Source organism: Muscardinus avellanarius (assembly GCF_963383645.1).
Source record: "Muscardinus avellanarius genome assembly, chromosome: 5".
Classification (NCBI taxonomy): Eukaryota; Metazoa; Chordata; class Mammalia; order Rodentia; family Gliridae; genus Muscardinus; species Muscardinus avellanarius.
This window is the reverse complement of record NC_137790.1, coordinates 137,431,891-137,447,693: the sequence shown is the minus strand read 5'-3', so window position 1 is coordinate 137,447,693 and position 15,803 is coordinate 137,431,891. Positions and strand designations below refer to the sequence as shown.

Here is a 15,803-nt window from a genome sequence, read left to right as displayed (position 1 = left end):
TTACAACATAAGGCTTCCAGGCTGGAAACTTCAGCTATTCTTTATTCACCTCTCCTTCCTTTTAATGTTTATAATCCTCAAACTTTCTCTCGGGTTCATCTCCTTGGATATACTGTTTTTATTTTCATTGAAATCAAGTCAAATAATATAAGTACCAATAACAAAATTTCACTAGTTTACAGTGTCATTGCAATGTTTATACCCTTTGACCCATATTACTTCTTTCCATTATCTAATCAAGACAGTTAAATATTACAAATTAGAAAATTTATTCCAAGAGTTTGCGTAACATATTTAAATTTCTAGGTAGTAAGTAACAGATAATGTTTTCTGGAAGCCAGGATTCTTTCTATAGTCCTGTTTATAAAATATTGTGTGTGTGTGTGTGTGTGTGTGTGTGTGTGTGTGTGTGTTGGGGAGGGGGATACTGGAGACGGAACCCAGGCACATTCTACTTCTGAGCTACTCACCCAGCCCTACTTTTTTTTTTTTTTAAGAGGAGAGTTACATTGCTGAGGTTGTCCTCGAGCCTGTGATTTTCCTGGCTCAGCCTCCCAAATACTGAGATTACAGGTGTACGCTACCACCTGGCTATGAAACACTGTTTTAAAATAAAGTTTTAAGTAATCTATTATGAAACATCAACTATAACCAGTTTCATCGCGGGAAACCATACTTTCAGGATCATCCCATCCAGTTCCATTTTCTTCAAAAACTCGGATCTAAAGTGCAGCAGTGATTGCAAAGAGGAGGGGCCAGGATCCACATCTGTACTGTCCAAGTGGTGCCACTAAGTCTGCCTCCAGGAAACAGGGCCATTTCAACGTAATTACAACAGTTTCTCAGAAAAACTACAGATTACAGCTTAAAAAGTCAGAGGGGGGGGGAGAAGAAAAAAGAACAAAGAGGAGGAACAGGAGGAGAGGGAGAATAGTGTATGTTCTCACGAAGCTTGCAGTCTCAGCTGCTTCAGTGAGTCCTGGAGGCACGTCATTTTATTCTTTAACAAAGTTTCCATTGCATGAGGGAATGGCGAATGTTACTGACTTCCAGTATCGCCCTCCACTTGGGGTTAGCAGGGGCAGGAAATGGAATGCCGGGGACAGACAACGACAGCCCCTGACCACAAAATGCAACGCTGCAGGAAACGCAATCGGGATGGGGGAGATCAGGAAGCCACCCAGAGCCGCAGGTAGAGCAGCAGAATGCACAGATTTGTTTCTGTTGGAGGCCAAGCATGGATACCTGTACTGGGAAATGCTCAGCGCAGCCCCGGGCTCCGCCCCAAAGCCAGGCAAGTGGTGGTTTAGGTAGGCCTCCAGGGTCTTGCAGTCCAACTTGTGCTGGGGCAGCACTTCCACGGTTTCGGGTTCGGGGGTGTCACCGGCCTCCATGACTGCAGCCGCGGTTGCAGGACGCAAACAGGTTTTCTCAGTGCCAAGATTCCTGTGGGGTTGCAGCCACTACCTCCCGGATCGCGGGGGCGGCGCTGGGGCGGGGCCTGGCTCCAGCCAATCCCGCACCCGCGGCGCCGTTGCCTAGCAACGCCGGCCTCCGCATCCGCTGACGTGGGCTTTAGCCTGGAATTACCGGAAGCGTCCGAGCCGTGTTCGAATTATAAAACTTTCTGCCAGCGTCAGTGTTGGAGGCCTGCGGTTTTTTTTAAAAAAGTAAAGTCATCGCTACAGACGATGAAGGATGCATGAAGGCCTCTTCCACTTACATATTGAATAATGCACCACCAGGCGGAAGTCCTATAGGGTCCGTTCCAGAAAGGTGACCGTCCGGCCCTCGAGTCCCGCAATAAAGGGTCCGGATACTTTTTCTTTTTTCTTTATTTTTTTTTCCCCGGTACTATTTTTTCTAGCTTTCTAGCAATAATGGCAGCGTCGTCATCCAAGTGCTCTGGATACTCAAGACTCGGGTCCCTCTGAGGCCGGATCTAACAGATCTAGCCAAGAAAGAAGTCGGAAGAGGCGAGTTTGTCGGAGGGGAGCGATGAGGGCGACGGACCGGAAGCGGCGCCTGGGCGTGGAGGAGACGTGTCTGTCCTGGAGGCGCTGGGCTGTCCTGCGGTGGCTCTCCGGCTGGGCTGGGCAGGAGCCGGCCGGGTGCCGCTTCGTCTCGTTCTCCTAGCGGGCCCAGCCCGGCAGCGTGGGGCGGCGGCGGCGAAGGCCCGGGCTGGGCGCGGGGGTCCCAGCCATGGCCGAGTCGGTGGAGCGGCTGCGGCAGCGGGTGCAGGAGCTGGAGCGAGAATTGGCCCAAGAGAGAAGTCGGCGGGGCCCTGGCGGCGGCGACGGCGCGGGAGGCCGGGCCCGCATCGAGAAGATGAGCCCCGAGGTGGTGGACTCCAACCCCTACAGGTGAGGCCCGGCCTCCAGGTGACCCGGAGGGAGGCCCCGGCCCCTGTCCCGCTACCCTTAAAAAAGAGAAGAGTGAAAGTCCGGTTTCCAAACGGGCGAGGCCACGTCTAATACTGGTCAGATGTTCCTCTCTGTTTTAAAAACCCCCAAAGATGCCAGGCTTTACTTCCAGTACTTGGGAGATTGAGACAGGAGGATCGAAGGTTCAAAGCAATAGCCTCTGCAATTTGGCGAGACCCCGTTTCAGAAATAAATAAAATGGGACTGGGGGTGTAACTCGGAGGTAGAATGTCCCCGTGTGCAATTCCCAGTGGCAAAAAATAAAGATTAAAAAGAATCAAAACCCTAAGTGAATCATCCATATGGTACTGCTCCTGAACCGCCGATTTCGCTTAGTGTTTGGTTCTGTGAGTCGACTTCACCCCGCATAAGACTAATAGCAAGAACTGTCAGAAGACATCAGAGGTAAAGCCCACCTAGCATAAACTTCCAGTTTCATAAAGGTTTCTCTCTGTATTTTAGGTGGGGGCGGGGCAAGGGAGAGCTGGGCTCTGCCTAATCAGAAATAATAGGGTGCTTCTTAACTTCCCAGACCATTGGACTTTACAAGCCCCTCTCCTCTCTTCTTTCCTCCTAAGCTTGTCAATTCAGTAGGCAAAGTATAGTGCAGTGCAGAGCCTGGTGTGATGGCACAGGCTTGTCGTCTCAGTATTGGGAGGCTGAGACAGGAGGCTGGCAGGTTTTCAAGTCCAAACGTTTAGTATTTTCTACCTCACTTGAACCATTTGCCTTATTAAAATTGTTACTTAGGAGATTTCAGTTGATAACCAAGGCGGTTTATTGGAAGAATACTATGTATGCAAATGTAGTCAGCCTTAATTCTTTGAATGGTTCATCATCTCAGACATGTATGGAGCACCTTTTTAGCCGTCCTGGATATTATCTGCCTTTTAATGAGTATTTCTCATGCATAGACAGCATGCATACAAAGTAGACATGGCTCCAGATCTTTCTAGATGAGTGTGAGATAGATAGAAAGGTTGCAGTTGCAATCTGGGTGGTAAAAGTTATGACCTGGAAAGTACAGGGTAACCGGAAAATAAAGGAAATGGCTTTGTGGGTGTTCAACACCATTTTAATCGTGTCAAGTGATACAGAAGACATATCAAGCCTCTTGCCCGCAAAGTCTTTTCGTGTTAGTATGGGAGACTAAATGCAGATGGAGTGATGGTCAAACAACATAAACAACTGTGAAATTAGGTGGTATGGAATGTAAGCCTGTGGGGAAGCTGGAGAGGCCAGCAGCGGCTTTGGGGTGAGAGCCCCTAATCCTGGCTCAGAAGCCAAGTCTAATAGTGTTTGCTGCTTAGCTGATCCTGGGCAGTAAATTAGCCTGAATCTTTTCCTTCACCTTAAAGGGAGGTTGCAATACAGTCTTTTCAGGCTTATTTGTAAAGATTAAAGGGGATTTGTGCGTGATGACACACACTTGTAATCTCAGTACTTGGGAGGCTGAGACAGGAGCATTACAGGTTCAAGACCAGCCTCAGCAACTTAGTGAGACTAAGCAACCTAGGGAGATCCTGTTTCGAAAACAAAAAAAGCGGGCGTGGTGGCGCACCCTTGTAATCTCAGCACTTGGGAGGCTGAGACAGGAGGATTACAGGTTCAAGACCAGCCTCAGCAACTTAGTGAGACTAAGCAACCTAGGGAGATCCTGTTTTGAAAACAAAAAAAGCGGGCGTGGTGGTGCACCCTTGTAATCTCAGCACTTGGGAGGCTGAGACAGGAGGATCGCACAGGCTCAAAGCCAGCCTCAGCTACTTAGTGACGCTCTCAGCAACTTAGACCCCATTTCCAAATAAATTATAAAAGAGATCTGGGAGTATAGCTTGGAGGTAGAAAAGCCCCTGGGTTCCACCCCAGTACCACAAAAACAAACAGAAAAAGGTGGGCATAGTGGCATGCTCTTGTAAGAGCATTTAGGAGGTTGAGACAGGAGGATCACAGTTCGCAGCCAGCCTCAGCTACTTAGTGAGGCCCTTTGCAACTCAGTGAGACCCTGTGTCAAAATAAAGAGTAAAAAATAGGGTTGGAGGTGTATGTACCTCAGAGGTAGAATGCCCCTGGTTTCCATCCACAGTACTGCAAAAAAAAAGAAAGAAAGAAAGAAAGAAAGAAGCCGGGCGTGGTGGCACATGCTTGTAATCCCCGTGCTTGTGAGGCGGAGACAGGAGGATCATACAGGTTCGAAGCCAGCCATGCTGGCTTAAGAGACCCTGTTTCCAAATAAAAATATAAAAATAGGTCTGGGAGTGTAGCCTGGAGGTAGAAGGGTTTCCAGGAACCCCAGTACCACCAAAGAAGAAGAAGAGCAGGAGGAGGAGGAGAAGGAGGAGAAAAAACAAAACAAAAGAGCTTTTGAAAAATGGCAGAGGGTACAGCTTGGAGGTAGAATGCCTCTGGATTCAATCCCCAGCATTTCCCTTAACCAACCCCCCCCCCCAACAAAAAAAGAGTAAAGGAAACATCAAGATTGCAGATTGGTCACAAGAATTAGCTTTCTATCCAGCCACACTAAACTGACAGTAAAGGAGTTTTTGAAAAAAGACAACCCCCTCTTGAGAAAATAGTTTCTCTTAACAAACGAGGGGAGAAAGGTGGATTCCTATACTTGAGGATCATAGTGGCACAATTTTGGAAACTACTAAAGGATGACTGATTTAATAGATTCGAAGAAGTTGGTCCTTAAGCCTGCTTCCAGCCTATACCATGGAATCCTCCAAAAGGCTCAGAAGGAGGCACAGGTACTTCTAGAAGGGCTGTGGTAGTAGGGCTAAACACTTTTTTTTGTGGGGGGGGGGGTCTGGGGGTGGAACCCAGGGGCATTCGACCTCCGAGCTACACCCCCTGCCCAATTTTTTATTCTTTATTTTGAAACCGGGTCTCACTGAGTTGCAGAGGGCCTAAGTAGCTGAGGTTGTCCGTGAACCGCGATCCTCCAGTCTCAGCCTCCCGAATGCTGAGATTACAAGCGTGCGCCACCGCGCCCAGCTAGGGCTAAGCACTTTCTGGTTGAGCTCTTTTTATTTTTATTATTATTTTTTTGTGTGTGGCACTGGGGATGGAACCCAGGGGCATTCTACCTCTGAGCTACACCTCCAACCCTATTTTTTATTCTTTATTTTGAAACAGGGCTTCACTGAATTGCAAAGGCTCTCACTAAGTAGCTGAGGGTGTCTGCAAACCACAGTCCTCCTGTCTCAGCCTCCCAGATGCTGGGATTACAAGCGTGCGCCACCACGCCCGGTTAGTTGAGTTTTTAAAAAGCAAACAAAAAAAACAGGATCTGAGGGCCCCTACTCCACTGTGGGTAGCTGGGCAAATGCCACTGTTTTTTACCAGGAGAGATCAGGGATTTATTTATTGAAGAGAGTAAAATAGAGGATTTCTACTAATACCGGGGGCAGGTGTCGATCTTAGCACACATTAGAGCATAGAAAGAGCTTTTTAAAAATAAGTTATTTCAGCCGGGCGTGGTGGCGCACGCTTGTAATCCCCGCGCTTGGGAGGCGGAGACAGGAGGATCGCGCAGGTTCGAAGCCAGCCGTGCTGGCGTAAGAGACCCTGTTTCAAAAATATAAAAATAGGTCTGGGAGTGTAGCCCGGAGGAAGAAGGGCTTCCAGGAACCCCAGTACCACCAAAAAAAAAAAAAAAAAAAAAAAGTTATTTCAGAGGCTACACCCTGAAGGATATATATATACACATACATACATACATATATATATACACACACATATGTTTTGAAAACTTTCAAGTAATTAAATTTCATCTGAAAGGGGGGAAAAAAGCCAGCTGAAAGATTTCTCCACATCTGGAAGAGTAATGGCTGAATTTCGGTGCTTATTTTCCGTGATGATGGATGTCTGTTTACATAACTATTAACTAAAAGATTATAAGCGGCAAATTTTTTTTCTTTTTCTTTTCGCTTTGTCTTCAGCCGCCTGATGGCATTGAAACGAATGGGAATCGTCAGCGACTATGAGGTATGCTAACTCTTCCCAAGTTTACGAAGATGCCTGCTGCACATGAAAATAATTTCTGGATGGCAGACGAGACGAAGCGTTGCTAACCAGCAGGGGTGTGCTTTTGTGTCTCTCAGAAAATCCGGAGCTTCGCCGTAGCAGTCGTGGGTGTTGGTGGCGTCGGCAGTGTGACCGCGGAGATGCTGACAAGATGTGGCATCGGTAAGGTAAACAGATTTCTCTTTCCTGTCGTGTAGGGAGCTACTCCCGCCCGGAGCAGCTCAGCTGCAAATGAGGACTTCCTCCACAGTGCACTGGCCGGATGGTTTGTGTTGGAGCTAGTTAGCGGCAGAGTCACAGCTCACACTTTCTAGTCCAAATTCCTGCAACTCACTCCCAAACAAGCTTGAGGCAGAAGCGCACCTTTAACACTTGACCTTACCTAGAAAACATTTGTTGAATGACTTAAGCACGTCATATTTTGGAGAACTTAAGTAGGGTTAGAAAATTATGGACCAAGCCAGGCATGGTGGTACACGCTTGCAATCCCAGTACTTGGGAGGTAGAGACAGGAGGATCGCAGGTTCGCAGCTAGTCTCAGCTGCTTAGTGAGGCCCTCTGCGACTTACTGAGATCCTGTTTCAAGATAAAGAATAAAAATTGGGGCTGGGGATGTAGCTCAGAAGTAGAATGCTCCTAGGTTCCATCCCCAGTACTGCAAAAAAAAAAAGAAAAAGAAAATTATGGGCCATATAGTGACCATATAGTGAGATCTTTTCTACCAACACAGTAAGGGTTCACTGATTTTTTTTTAATGTTTTTGAATTGAGAAGACAATCTTAATTTTGTTTTTATTATTAAATTTAGGGTGATAAGAACTATATTACAGATTCACAGAATTTTAGTTCAGGAGTGGACCATGGAAATCCTTGTTTCTAACATGAGTGTGTGTGTGCATGTGTGTTACTGCAGATTGGACATGGGGCCTCACACATGTGAGGTATATGCTCTCCTACTGAGTGACGTACCCGGCCTCTTACCTGTTCTTACTGATAAAAATGTGATTTGGCCACTTTTTGTGTGTGTGTGTGGGGGGGGGGGGGACTGGGGATAGAACCCAGGGGCATTTGACCTCCGAGCTACACCCCCTGCCCTGTTTTTTATTCTTTATTTTGAAACAGGGTCTCACTAAGTTGGAGAGAGACTCACTAAGTAGCTGAGGCTGTCCACGAACCATGCTCCTCCAGTCTCAGCCTCCCAAATGCTGGGATTATAAGCGTGCACCACCACGCCTGGCACCAGAATTTTAGGTCATAGCGTTTGTTTTGAATTTTACTTAGTTTCCATTTATCCACTGTATTTGTGTCTTTTAGAAAAAAGTACGAAATAGGATTTTGGCACAGTTTTTAAAAATTAGAGTGCCATGAGGCACACCTGCATTTTTCAGCGAGCGCATTTAGACAGGGAGCACAGACTGTGGCTAGGGGACAGACGTGGCCTGGTTCTGCTGCCTGGGTTTGAAGATCTTCACTACAGGTCAGTCAGTGGAGAAGCCTTTGGCTAAGCACCAGTCTGCCTCGTCTCTAAGATGGGATCCCAGTGCCTATGGAGGGCCTCACGTCAGCACTCCGACGTGAGGCACCCAGGCTCATGAAGTTAGCTAATACTGTTGTCAGGTGGTTAAGCCCAGCAGCTGTAAAGGCCATGAGTGTCGTCTTTGCCGTTTTTAGTTTTCTGTACGTGTTCCATGGGAATACCACTTTTGTCATTTTAGTTGCTGCTCTTTGACTATGACAAGGTGGAGCTCGCCAACATGAACAGACTTTTCTTCCAGCCTCATCAAGCAGGACTGAGTAAAGTTCAAGCGGCAGAGCACACTCTGAGGTGAGGGGGCAGCTCAGGGCCATGTTCAGTGACTTCTTATTCTGTATATTTGGTAAGAGTTAAGCTAATATATGAATTATCTTGACTTTTTTCTCTATGAAAATGCAAATTTCATTAGGCAAAGAAGTCTCTTACCAAGAACCTTAGTCTCTTATTACAGTTGTTCAGCTTTGGAGTTCTTGTGTGATAGCAACCGTAGACAACACAAAAATGAATGGCCATGTCGTGGCTTCAATAAAACTTTATTTTTGGACTCTGAAGTTTGAATTCCATATCATTTTCCTCTCATAAAATATTGTATTCTTTTCAGTTTCTTCTCAAGCATTAGAACACCATCCTACCTTCAGGCCGTACAGGTCAAGCAAGTAGTGGTCCAGAGTTGGTCAGCTCCTTTGATCCGTGATCAACTCTAAGATCAAGGATTCTCAAGGACAGAGATCAATGATTCTCTTAATCCTCAGTGAATAGAGGACAAAGAAACTCTTTGCTTAGGCTGAATTCCCAGCAGGTAGATTGACCCAGGTTGGGTGGGAACATGTTTTTAATCATCGTAACAATCTGCTGTTTTTTATCCTGGCCTTTTGAGATGTGGGAGAAGGCGGCAGAGGAGGACATTGGCCTTTCTTTGAGTAGCTTGACTCCCATTGCTCTATTGTGTTGTGTGGGGCGTTCTTAACTCTTTCAACTCCTTCTTTTAGAACTTTTTGCTTTTTCTTACTATTCCTGCTAGTAGTCTTTATTCTTTATAATCGTTCCCCTCTTCCCTCTCAGGAACATTAATCCTGATGTTCTTTTTGAAGTACACAACTATAATATAACTACAGTGGAAAACTTTCAACATTTCTTGGATAGAATAAGGTAAAGTTTTTATTTATGAATATTTTGTACAATCAATGCTCAGTACACAAGTATTAGACAAATCCTTTGATTTAGTAAATTAGCAGATTGAGGTATATTTTTCTATTTTTAAAAATAGTAATTTTTATATATTGCAAGCTTATTAAAATACATATATATCGTCAGCCAGGCACAGTGGCACATGCCTGTAATCCTAGTACTTGGGAGGCTGAAACAGGAAGATCGAGGTTTGTGGACAGCTTCAGCTACTTAGACCTCTGCAACTTAAAACGACCTTGTTTCAAAATAAAGAATAAAAAATAGGGCTGGGGATGTAGCTTAGAGGTAGAATGCCCCTGGGTTCAATACTCAGTACCACAAAAAAAAAAAAAAGAAGGAGAAGGAGAAGGAAAAGGAGAGAAGAAGAGAAGAAGAATGATTGAATTAGCTCTTATTACGTTTATGTTTGTGAGGACGCATACATCGTGAGTAAGACTGACAGCTGTTAGGGAATGTGACTGCTCTGGACACACTTTCTACTTCCCTCACACTTCTGCCACTGTGATGTGGCGTTATATTCAAATAGTTCAACACTTGATATATACGCGATATTTAACACTAAGTTCAACACTTGATATATACGAGATATTTAACACTAAATACTATGTTATAATTGTGCTCAAACATTTCATGAGAGAATAAAACTGCCTGAGCAAATAAAGTCTAGTTAGAATGATTTTGCATCCTGATTCTTTTCAAATGAAATGTGTTTCCTGTGGCTAGTAATGGTGGGCTGGAAGAAGGAAAGCCTGTTGATCTGGTTCTCAGCTGTGTGGACAACTTTGAAGCTCGAATGGCAATCAACACAGTGAGTGCTGCTCTTGCGTGGGGTCTTATTCATGGATTATCTATTTTCACATATATTCGAGTGAAAAGAGTTCTAAATTGGAACCTCTCTGGGGTTTATTTTTGATGTTCTCTTAGCTTGCTTTTAAAGACCTATGGTAAGAGGTGTGGGCTTTCAGCCTCCCACTCTCTTGGGCCTGAACACCTGAGAGAGAGGGAGGGAGGGAGGGAGAGAGGGAGGGAGGGTGTGTGTGTGTGTGTGTGTGTGTGTGTGTGTGTGTGTGTGTTACTGGGAATTGAACCCAGGGGCATTCTACGTCTGAGCTACACTCCCAACCCTTTTTTTTTTTTTTTTTAAATACGGTGTCACTGAGTTGTTGAGGGCCTCACATTGCTGAGGTTGGCCTTGGACCTGTGATCTTCCTGTCTCAGCCTCCCAAATACTGGAGTTCAGGTGTGCACCACTGTGCCCAGCAATGTATGATTTTTAAAAGAAATGATTGTTTTGTATTACTTACTTACATTAGTTTTAGCTTTCTTTACCTTACTCTCCAAGTGCATAAATATGTATAAATTAGCTAAAAATCACCATTTCTTAAAAGTTGTTTTCTTTTGAATTGTTTTTAACTTTTCAGATAGTTTAGCAATTATTGAAATTTTAGAAAAATAAGTTTTTATGTTAATCTGACAAGTCCAAAGCTCTGCTTCAGTTTAGCCAGTAGCTATTTACTGACTCTTGCTACGTCCCGCCAGTTTACTCTTTAGTGCCCTGTGCTGATCGCCAAGGGTTCAGCTCTGTCCAGCTCTCCATTTTTCCTGAACGTTTTTGGAAGCCCTTGGGTGTCCGTTCAGCTAAGCCCTAATATTCTGTGAACGGAATTTAGAGTAAACTGCTTTTTGTGTCTTTGTTTTCCCGTGTCCATGAAGGCCTGTAATGAGCTGGGACAGACCTGGATGGAGTCTGGGGTCAGTGAAAACGCAGTGTCGGGGCACATCCAGCTCATCATCCCCGGAGAATCGGCGTGCTTCGCGGTAAGCCTTGCTTGTTTAGGTCCTGTTCCACTGCTAGGCTTTTAGGGTTGCTGGGGGAAGGAAAATGTGTTACCTTTCAAAGGAAACAAACTAGGGTGGTGGACTCAGGCTTGGGCCTGATGTCACTGCGCCTTCTCTTGAAACCGCCTCGCATGCTCGCACCCCCGCCACAGTGCGCTCCCCCGCTCGTGGTCGCCGCGAACATCGACGAGAGGACTCTGAAGCGCGAAGGCGTGTGTGCGGCCAGCCTCCCCACCACCATGGGCGTGGTGGCGGGCATCCTGGTACAGAACGTGCTAAAGTAAGTGAGGGCTGAGGCTTCTCAGGTTCTTATGCCTTTGCTTAAGTAGGTACATTTCACACAGCATTTCAGAGGTTGAAGTTGCCAGCTAAGTAATTCTTTACACTTAAGCTTAGTTTTAAATATATTTTTAATTTTGTATATGCATATGATATATACATATTTTATTTTATAAATATACGTGTGCCTCTTATATAAATTAACACTGATTAAATTGAGATGGCATGCCTGTTACTCTGACATTCAAAAATGGTTATTTTCATCTTAATGTCCATTTGTTTGTAAAATGTCACATTTTTTCTGTGAATTATTTTTAATATCCTTTGCTCTTTTTCTTAATTTTCCTTGTGTATTAAGAACATGGCATTTGTAAACATTTTTCTTTTTGTCCATTATGTTTGATACACGATTTTTCTGGTATGCAGAAGCTGTTAAAGGGATGCACATCTGACGGGGAGGGGACACAAAGGAACTTGGTGGGTATTGGAACACTCCTGTTAAAGGGACACACATCTGACGGGGAGGGGACACAAAGGAACTTGGTGGGTACTGGAACACTCCTGTTAAAGGGACACACATCTGACGGGGGAGGGGACATAGAGGAACTTGGTGGGTACTGGAACACTCTTTTTTTCTTTTTTGCAATGCTGGGGGGGGTTGAACCCAGGGGCATTCTACCTCCAAGCTATACCCCCTGCCCCATTTTTTATTCTTTATTTGGAAACAAGGTCTCACGGAGTTGTGGAGGGCCTCACTAAATAACTGAGGCTGTCCGTGAACCTATGATCCTCCTCTCTTAACACCCTATGCCTTAATCTGCTGGCACCTACATGGAAGACTTACATAAAGTTTTGTTGTGCTGTATAGTCACGATTATATACTTTATAGTATATTATATAAAATATTTTAAAAAATTAGACTTAGTACCATATCTCAGATATTAAATAAAACACACTTTTCTCACATTTTAATATTTCTGAAGTAAGTTGTTGTTGTTGTTGTTGGTGGTGGTGGTGGTGTGTGTGTGTGTGTGTGTGTGTGTGTGTGTGTGTGTGTGTTACTAGGGATTGAATCCAGGAACATTCTACCTCCAAGTTATACTCTCAGCCTTTTAAAATTTTTATTTTGAAAGAGGGTCTAATTAGATAGTTGAGGTGCTTACTAAGTTGCTGAGGCTGGTTTTGAACCTGTGATCCTCTTGTCTTAGCGTCCCAGCTAGTGGGATTACAAGTATGCACCACCGTGCCTGGCCTAAATCTTTTAATGTGTCATATTTTAATTGCCAGCATTGTATCTTTATTAGAATTTCAAAACTAATTATAGTGTATTCTACAAGTGATAAATGCAGTAGCCTTTTCTTTATTTAATTCGTTTGACAGATAAGGATGGTTTTGGGGAGTTGCATGTACGGAAATCATTATTGACTCTAAAATCATTTTTTTTTAAATTTACTTATTGGATTCTAGTACTTTCAGGGGATTATTTTTCTTTTTCTTTATTTAAGTCCATTTTTTCCCCCCTAGGTTTCTCTTAAATTTTGGTACTGTTAGCTTTTACCTTGGATACAATGCAATGCAGGATTTTTTTCCTACAATGTCTATGAAGCCAAACCCTCAGTGTGATGACAGGAACTGCAGGAAGCAGCAGGAAGAGTATAAGGTGCGTGTGAATCGCCAGAGCCCGAGGTGTCGCCCTACATAGGAGAACTTAAGCAAAAGGGGTTTGGAATACTGGATAAAGGGAGTCAAGGTTTTTACATTTTAATTTATTTATCTCACTTGAAACATTTGTGAAAATCCTTTTTTGTAAGCTGAAACCCTATCTGAATTCTTGGCTAATGCTTCAGAGAAGTGGTACTGTGTGAAAACACGTGGGGGCCCTTTGCTTTCTGCAGAAGAAGGTGGCCGCGCTGCCCAAGCAGGAGGCTGAGCAAGAGGAGGAGGAGGTCATCCACGAGGACAACGAGTGGGGTAGGCCGTCCTCACTCTCCAGGCACGGCCACGGCGCCTTGTGGTGGGAGTATGCAGTCGTACACATTCTGAATAATCGTGCAAATTGCCCTTATGTTCTTCAAGGGCTGGGGCCGTAGCTCACAGGTGGAGTGCTCCTGGGTTCAATCCATAGTACACCCAAAACAGAACTGTTACAGATACACTTTAATTCCGCAGGCATTGAGCTGGTGTCCGAGGTTTCAGAAGAGGAACTGAAGAATTCCTCAGGTCCAGTTCCTGACTTGCCTGAAGGGATCACCGTGGCATATACGATTCCAAAAAAGGTGCTTCTGAAATCTGACATACTCTTCAGTAAACACTGTCTAAGAGGGTGTGTCCTTGTCTCCTCCCCGCTTGGTAGTGCCAGGCAGCGGTGCTGTCTTGGGTGTTGGCCACTGAAGGCGTCCAGGTGTGAGAAGGGCCTGTGGGATTCATAGGAGATCGCCCAGATCACTGGAATCGTCACAGGAGGTGCTTTTGCCTACTGCTTCACAGAACACGTAGAGGAGATGAAACGAAGATGCTGATTTTGTATACTGGTTGTGTTTGCCATAATAACACTTAGAAGTACTTGAGGAGACACCACAGACGTTGCTCTCCAGAGGACGCGCCGGGACCTGGGCAGCATAGGAAGTGCTCCGCCCACTGGCTTCCAGGGCGGTGCACATCCGAGCCATGAGGAGGCAGCACCGCACTGCCTTCAGAATCCCCCTTACCAGAAGGACAAGATGCCAAGGGCCAGGGGTGTGCAGGCAGGAGGCGTACACTGCCTGGGGGTGGAAATGCACACACTCGCAATGGAAAATCATGGCAGTTCCTCAGACATTGAGAGTAGCACTACCGTATATAGGGGCCAGCAATTCAACTATTGGGTATACATCCAAAAGACATGAAATCGTTGCACTGAAGGACATCTGCACTCCATGAGTACGGATGGCAGCACTCTCCAGAGTAGCCAAGATACGGGCTCCACTGACGTGTCCACTGACTGGTGGATGGAGAAGGGAAAGACCATAAAAAGGCTGAGGTCACTGTGTTAGTGAGATGTGCCAGGCGCGGAGCAGCAGCCACCTCATTGGGATGTGTCCTCTAAAAAGCTGCTCTCAGCAGCGCAGAGGAGAGGAGGGCTCCCGAGGGCTGGGAGAGGGCACCGAGGAAGGAATGGGGAAAGGCCGGTCAGCGGCTGCCAAGGCAGGCAGCAGATACACGTTCTGGTGGTATACTTCACAGTAAGACGAGCGCTGAGCAGCATACGGCCCCATACTACTGTATATTTCAAAAAGCTAAAATAGGAAGGATTTTGAATATTTTTGCCATAAGAAAATGGCAAGTGTTTGAGGAGATAGATATGCTAACCCCAGTTTCAACATTATTCAGTGTAAGCATTTGTCTAAACATCATATTATACACACTGTACTCATATGAGTATTACACATACTCTCAGGTATGTATAATTTTTATGTCCAGTAAAAAATATATCTCATTGAGCTGTCAAGAATATAAAAATGAGCTGGGAGTGGTGGCGCACACTTGTATCCCAGCATTTAGGAGGCTGAGACAGGAGGATCACAGTTTGCTGACAGCTTCAGCTACTTTGTGAGGCCCTGTTTCAAAATAAAGAATAAAAAACCAGGCTGGGGGTACAGCTCAGAGGTAGAATGCCCCTGAGTTCCATCCTCAGTACTGGGAAAAAAAAAAAAAAAAAAAAAAAAAAAAAATATATATATATATATATATATATGCCTGCCTTGTAAATCAAGTACTAGCGAAGGACTTTGTCTCTCCTGCACATCATAAAGCATATTTATTGGAGAAATTTACATTTTAAAATTGTTGAGAAAGCTTATGGATTTCTTAAACATAAAGAATTTATATTGTCCTCTCTCCCATTTCCCCATTTTCTGGCAGCAGGAAGACTGTACACCTGACGCAGCGGTGGAAGACTCTGGAGAGAGCTTGGAAGACCTCATGGCCAGGATGAAGAGCATGTAGACGGTGGGCGGTCAGATAGTAGACTTTCTGTATTTAAGCCCATTCCCTTCAAATTAAAAAATCCAAACTAATAAAACCTAGGGCAAGGTGACTTTCTGTATGTTATACTTTATGAAAATGCCGTGGCTGTTGTTCTTTCTCCCCTCTCCAACTCCATCAGGACCTCCCCTAGAAAGCAGGATTATCGTAGGCAGTTACCCATCATAATGAAAACGTACCCACTGCAGCGCGGGCGGGAGGCTCGGCCTCACTGTGCATTCTCCTTCTGTCCAGTATCCTTTGGCCGCTCCCTGAGGACACGGACGGCAGAGCACAGCCTGATGTTCAGAGCCACCAGGCATCTACTCACATTTAGAATTGCTTCCTACAAGAAAGTTGCCCACTACCACTACCAACCTGACCCACAGTAACGATGAAATTTAACCTATAAAACATCCTCTCCACTGTTGCCGATGAAATGCAAGTGGAAACATAATCAGAAAGTTTTTATGACTAAATTATATATTCAGAGTGAGACCGGCAAGCCAACGG

At 45.1% G+C, this 15,803-nt stretch overlaps 2 protein-coding genes across 2 annotated transcripts in view; one reads left to right on the top strand and one right to left on the bottom strand.

Moving 5' to 3' along the window:
• ACAD11 (acyl-CoA dehydrogenase family member 11) overlaps positions 1–1,394 on the bottom strand; it is a gene marked incomplete at both ends in the record, with an annotated part of 65,745 nt that extends 64,351 nt beyond the window's left edge. Inside the window, one exon of the mRNA XM_080695555.1 lies at positions 1,246–1,394. Within this exon, the coding sequence (XP_080551681.1) occupies positions 1,246–1,394 (149 nt within the window). The remainder of the gene's footprint in view (positions 1–1,245) is intronic.
• Positions 1,395–2,157: 763 nt separating this feature from the next.
• Positions 2,158–15,272, top strand: UBA5 (ubiquitin like modifier activating enzyme 5; the record flags this gene model as incomplete). The annotated part of the gene is made up of 12 exons (XM_080696244.1): positions 2,158–2,363; positions 6,365–6,410; positions 6,527–6,616; positions 8,164–8,273; positions 9,045–9,131; positions 9,894–9,978; positions 10,884–10,988; positions 11,162–11,289; positions 12,813–12,948; positions 13,184–13,259; positions 13,458–13,564; positions 15,189–15,272. Exons 1-12 carry the CDS (start codon positions 2,203–2,205, stop codon positions 15,270–15,272), a joined length of 1,215 nt encoding a protein of 404 aa, XP_080552370.1. The 5' UTR covers positions 2,158–2,202.
• Between the last annotated feature and the right edge of the window lie 531 nt (positions 15,273–15,803).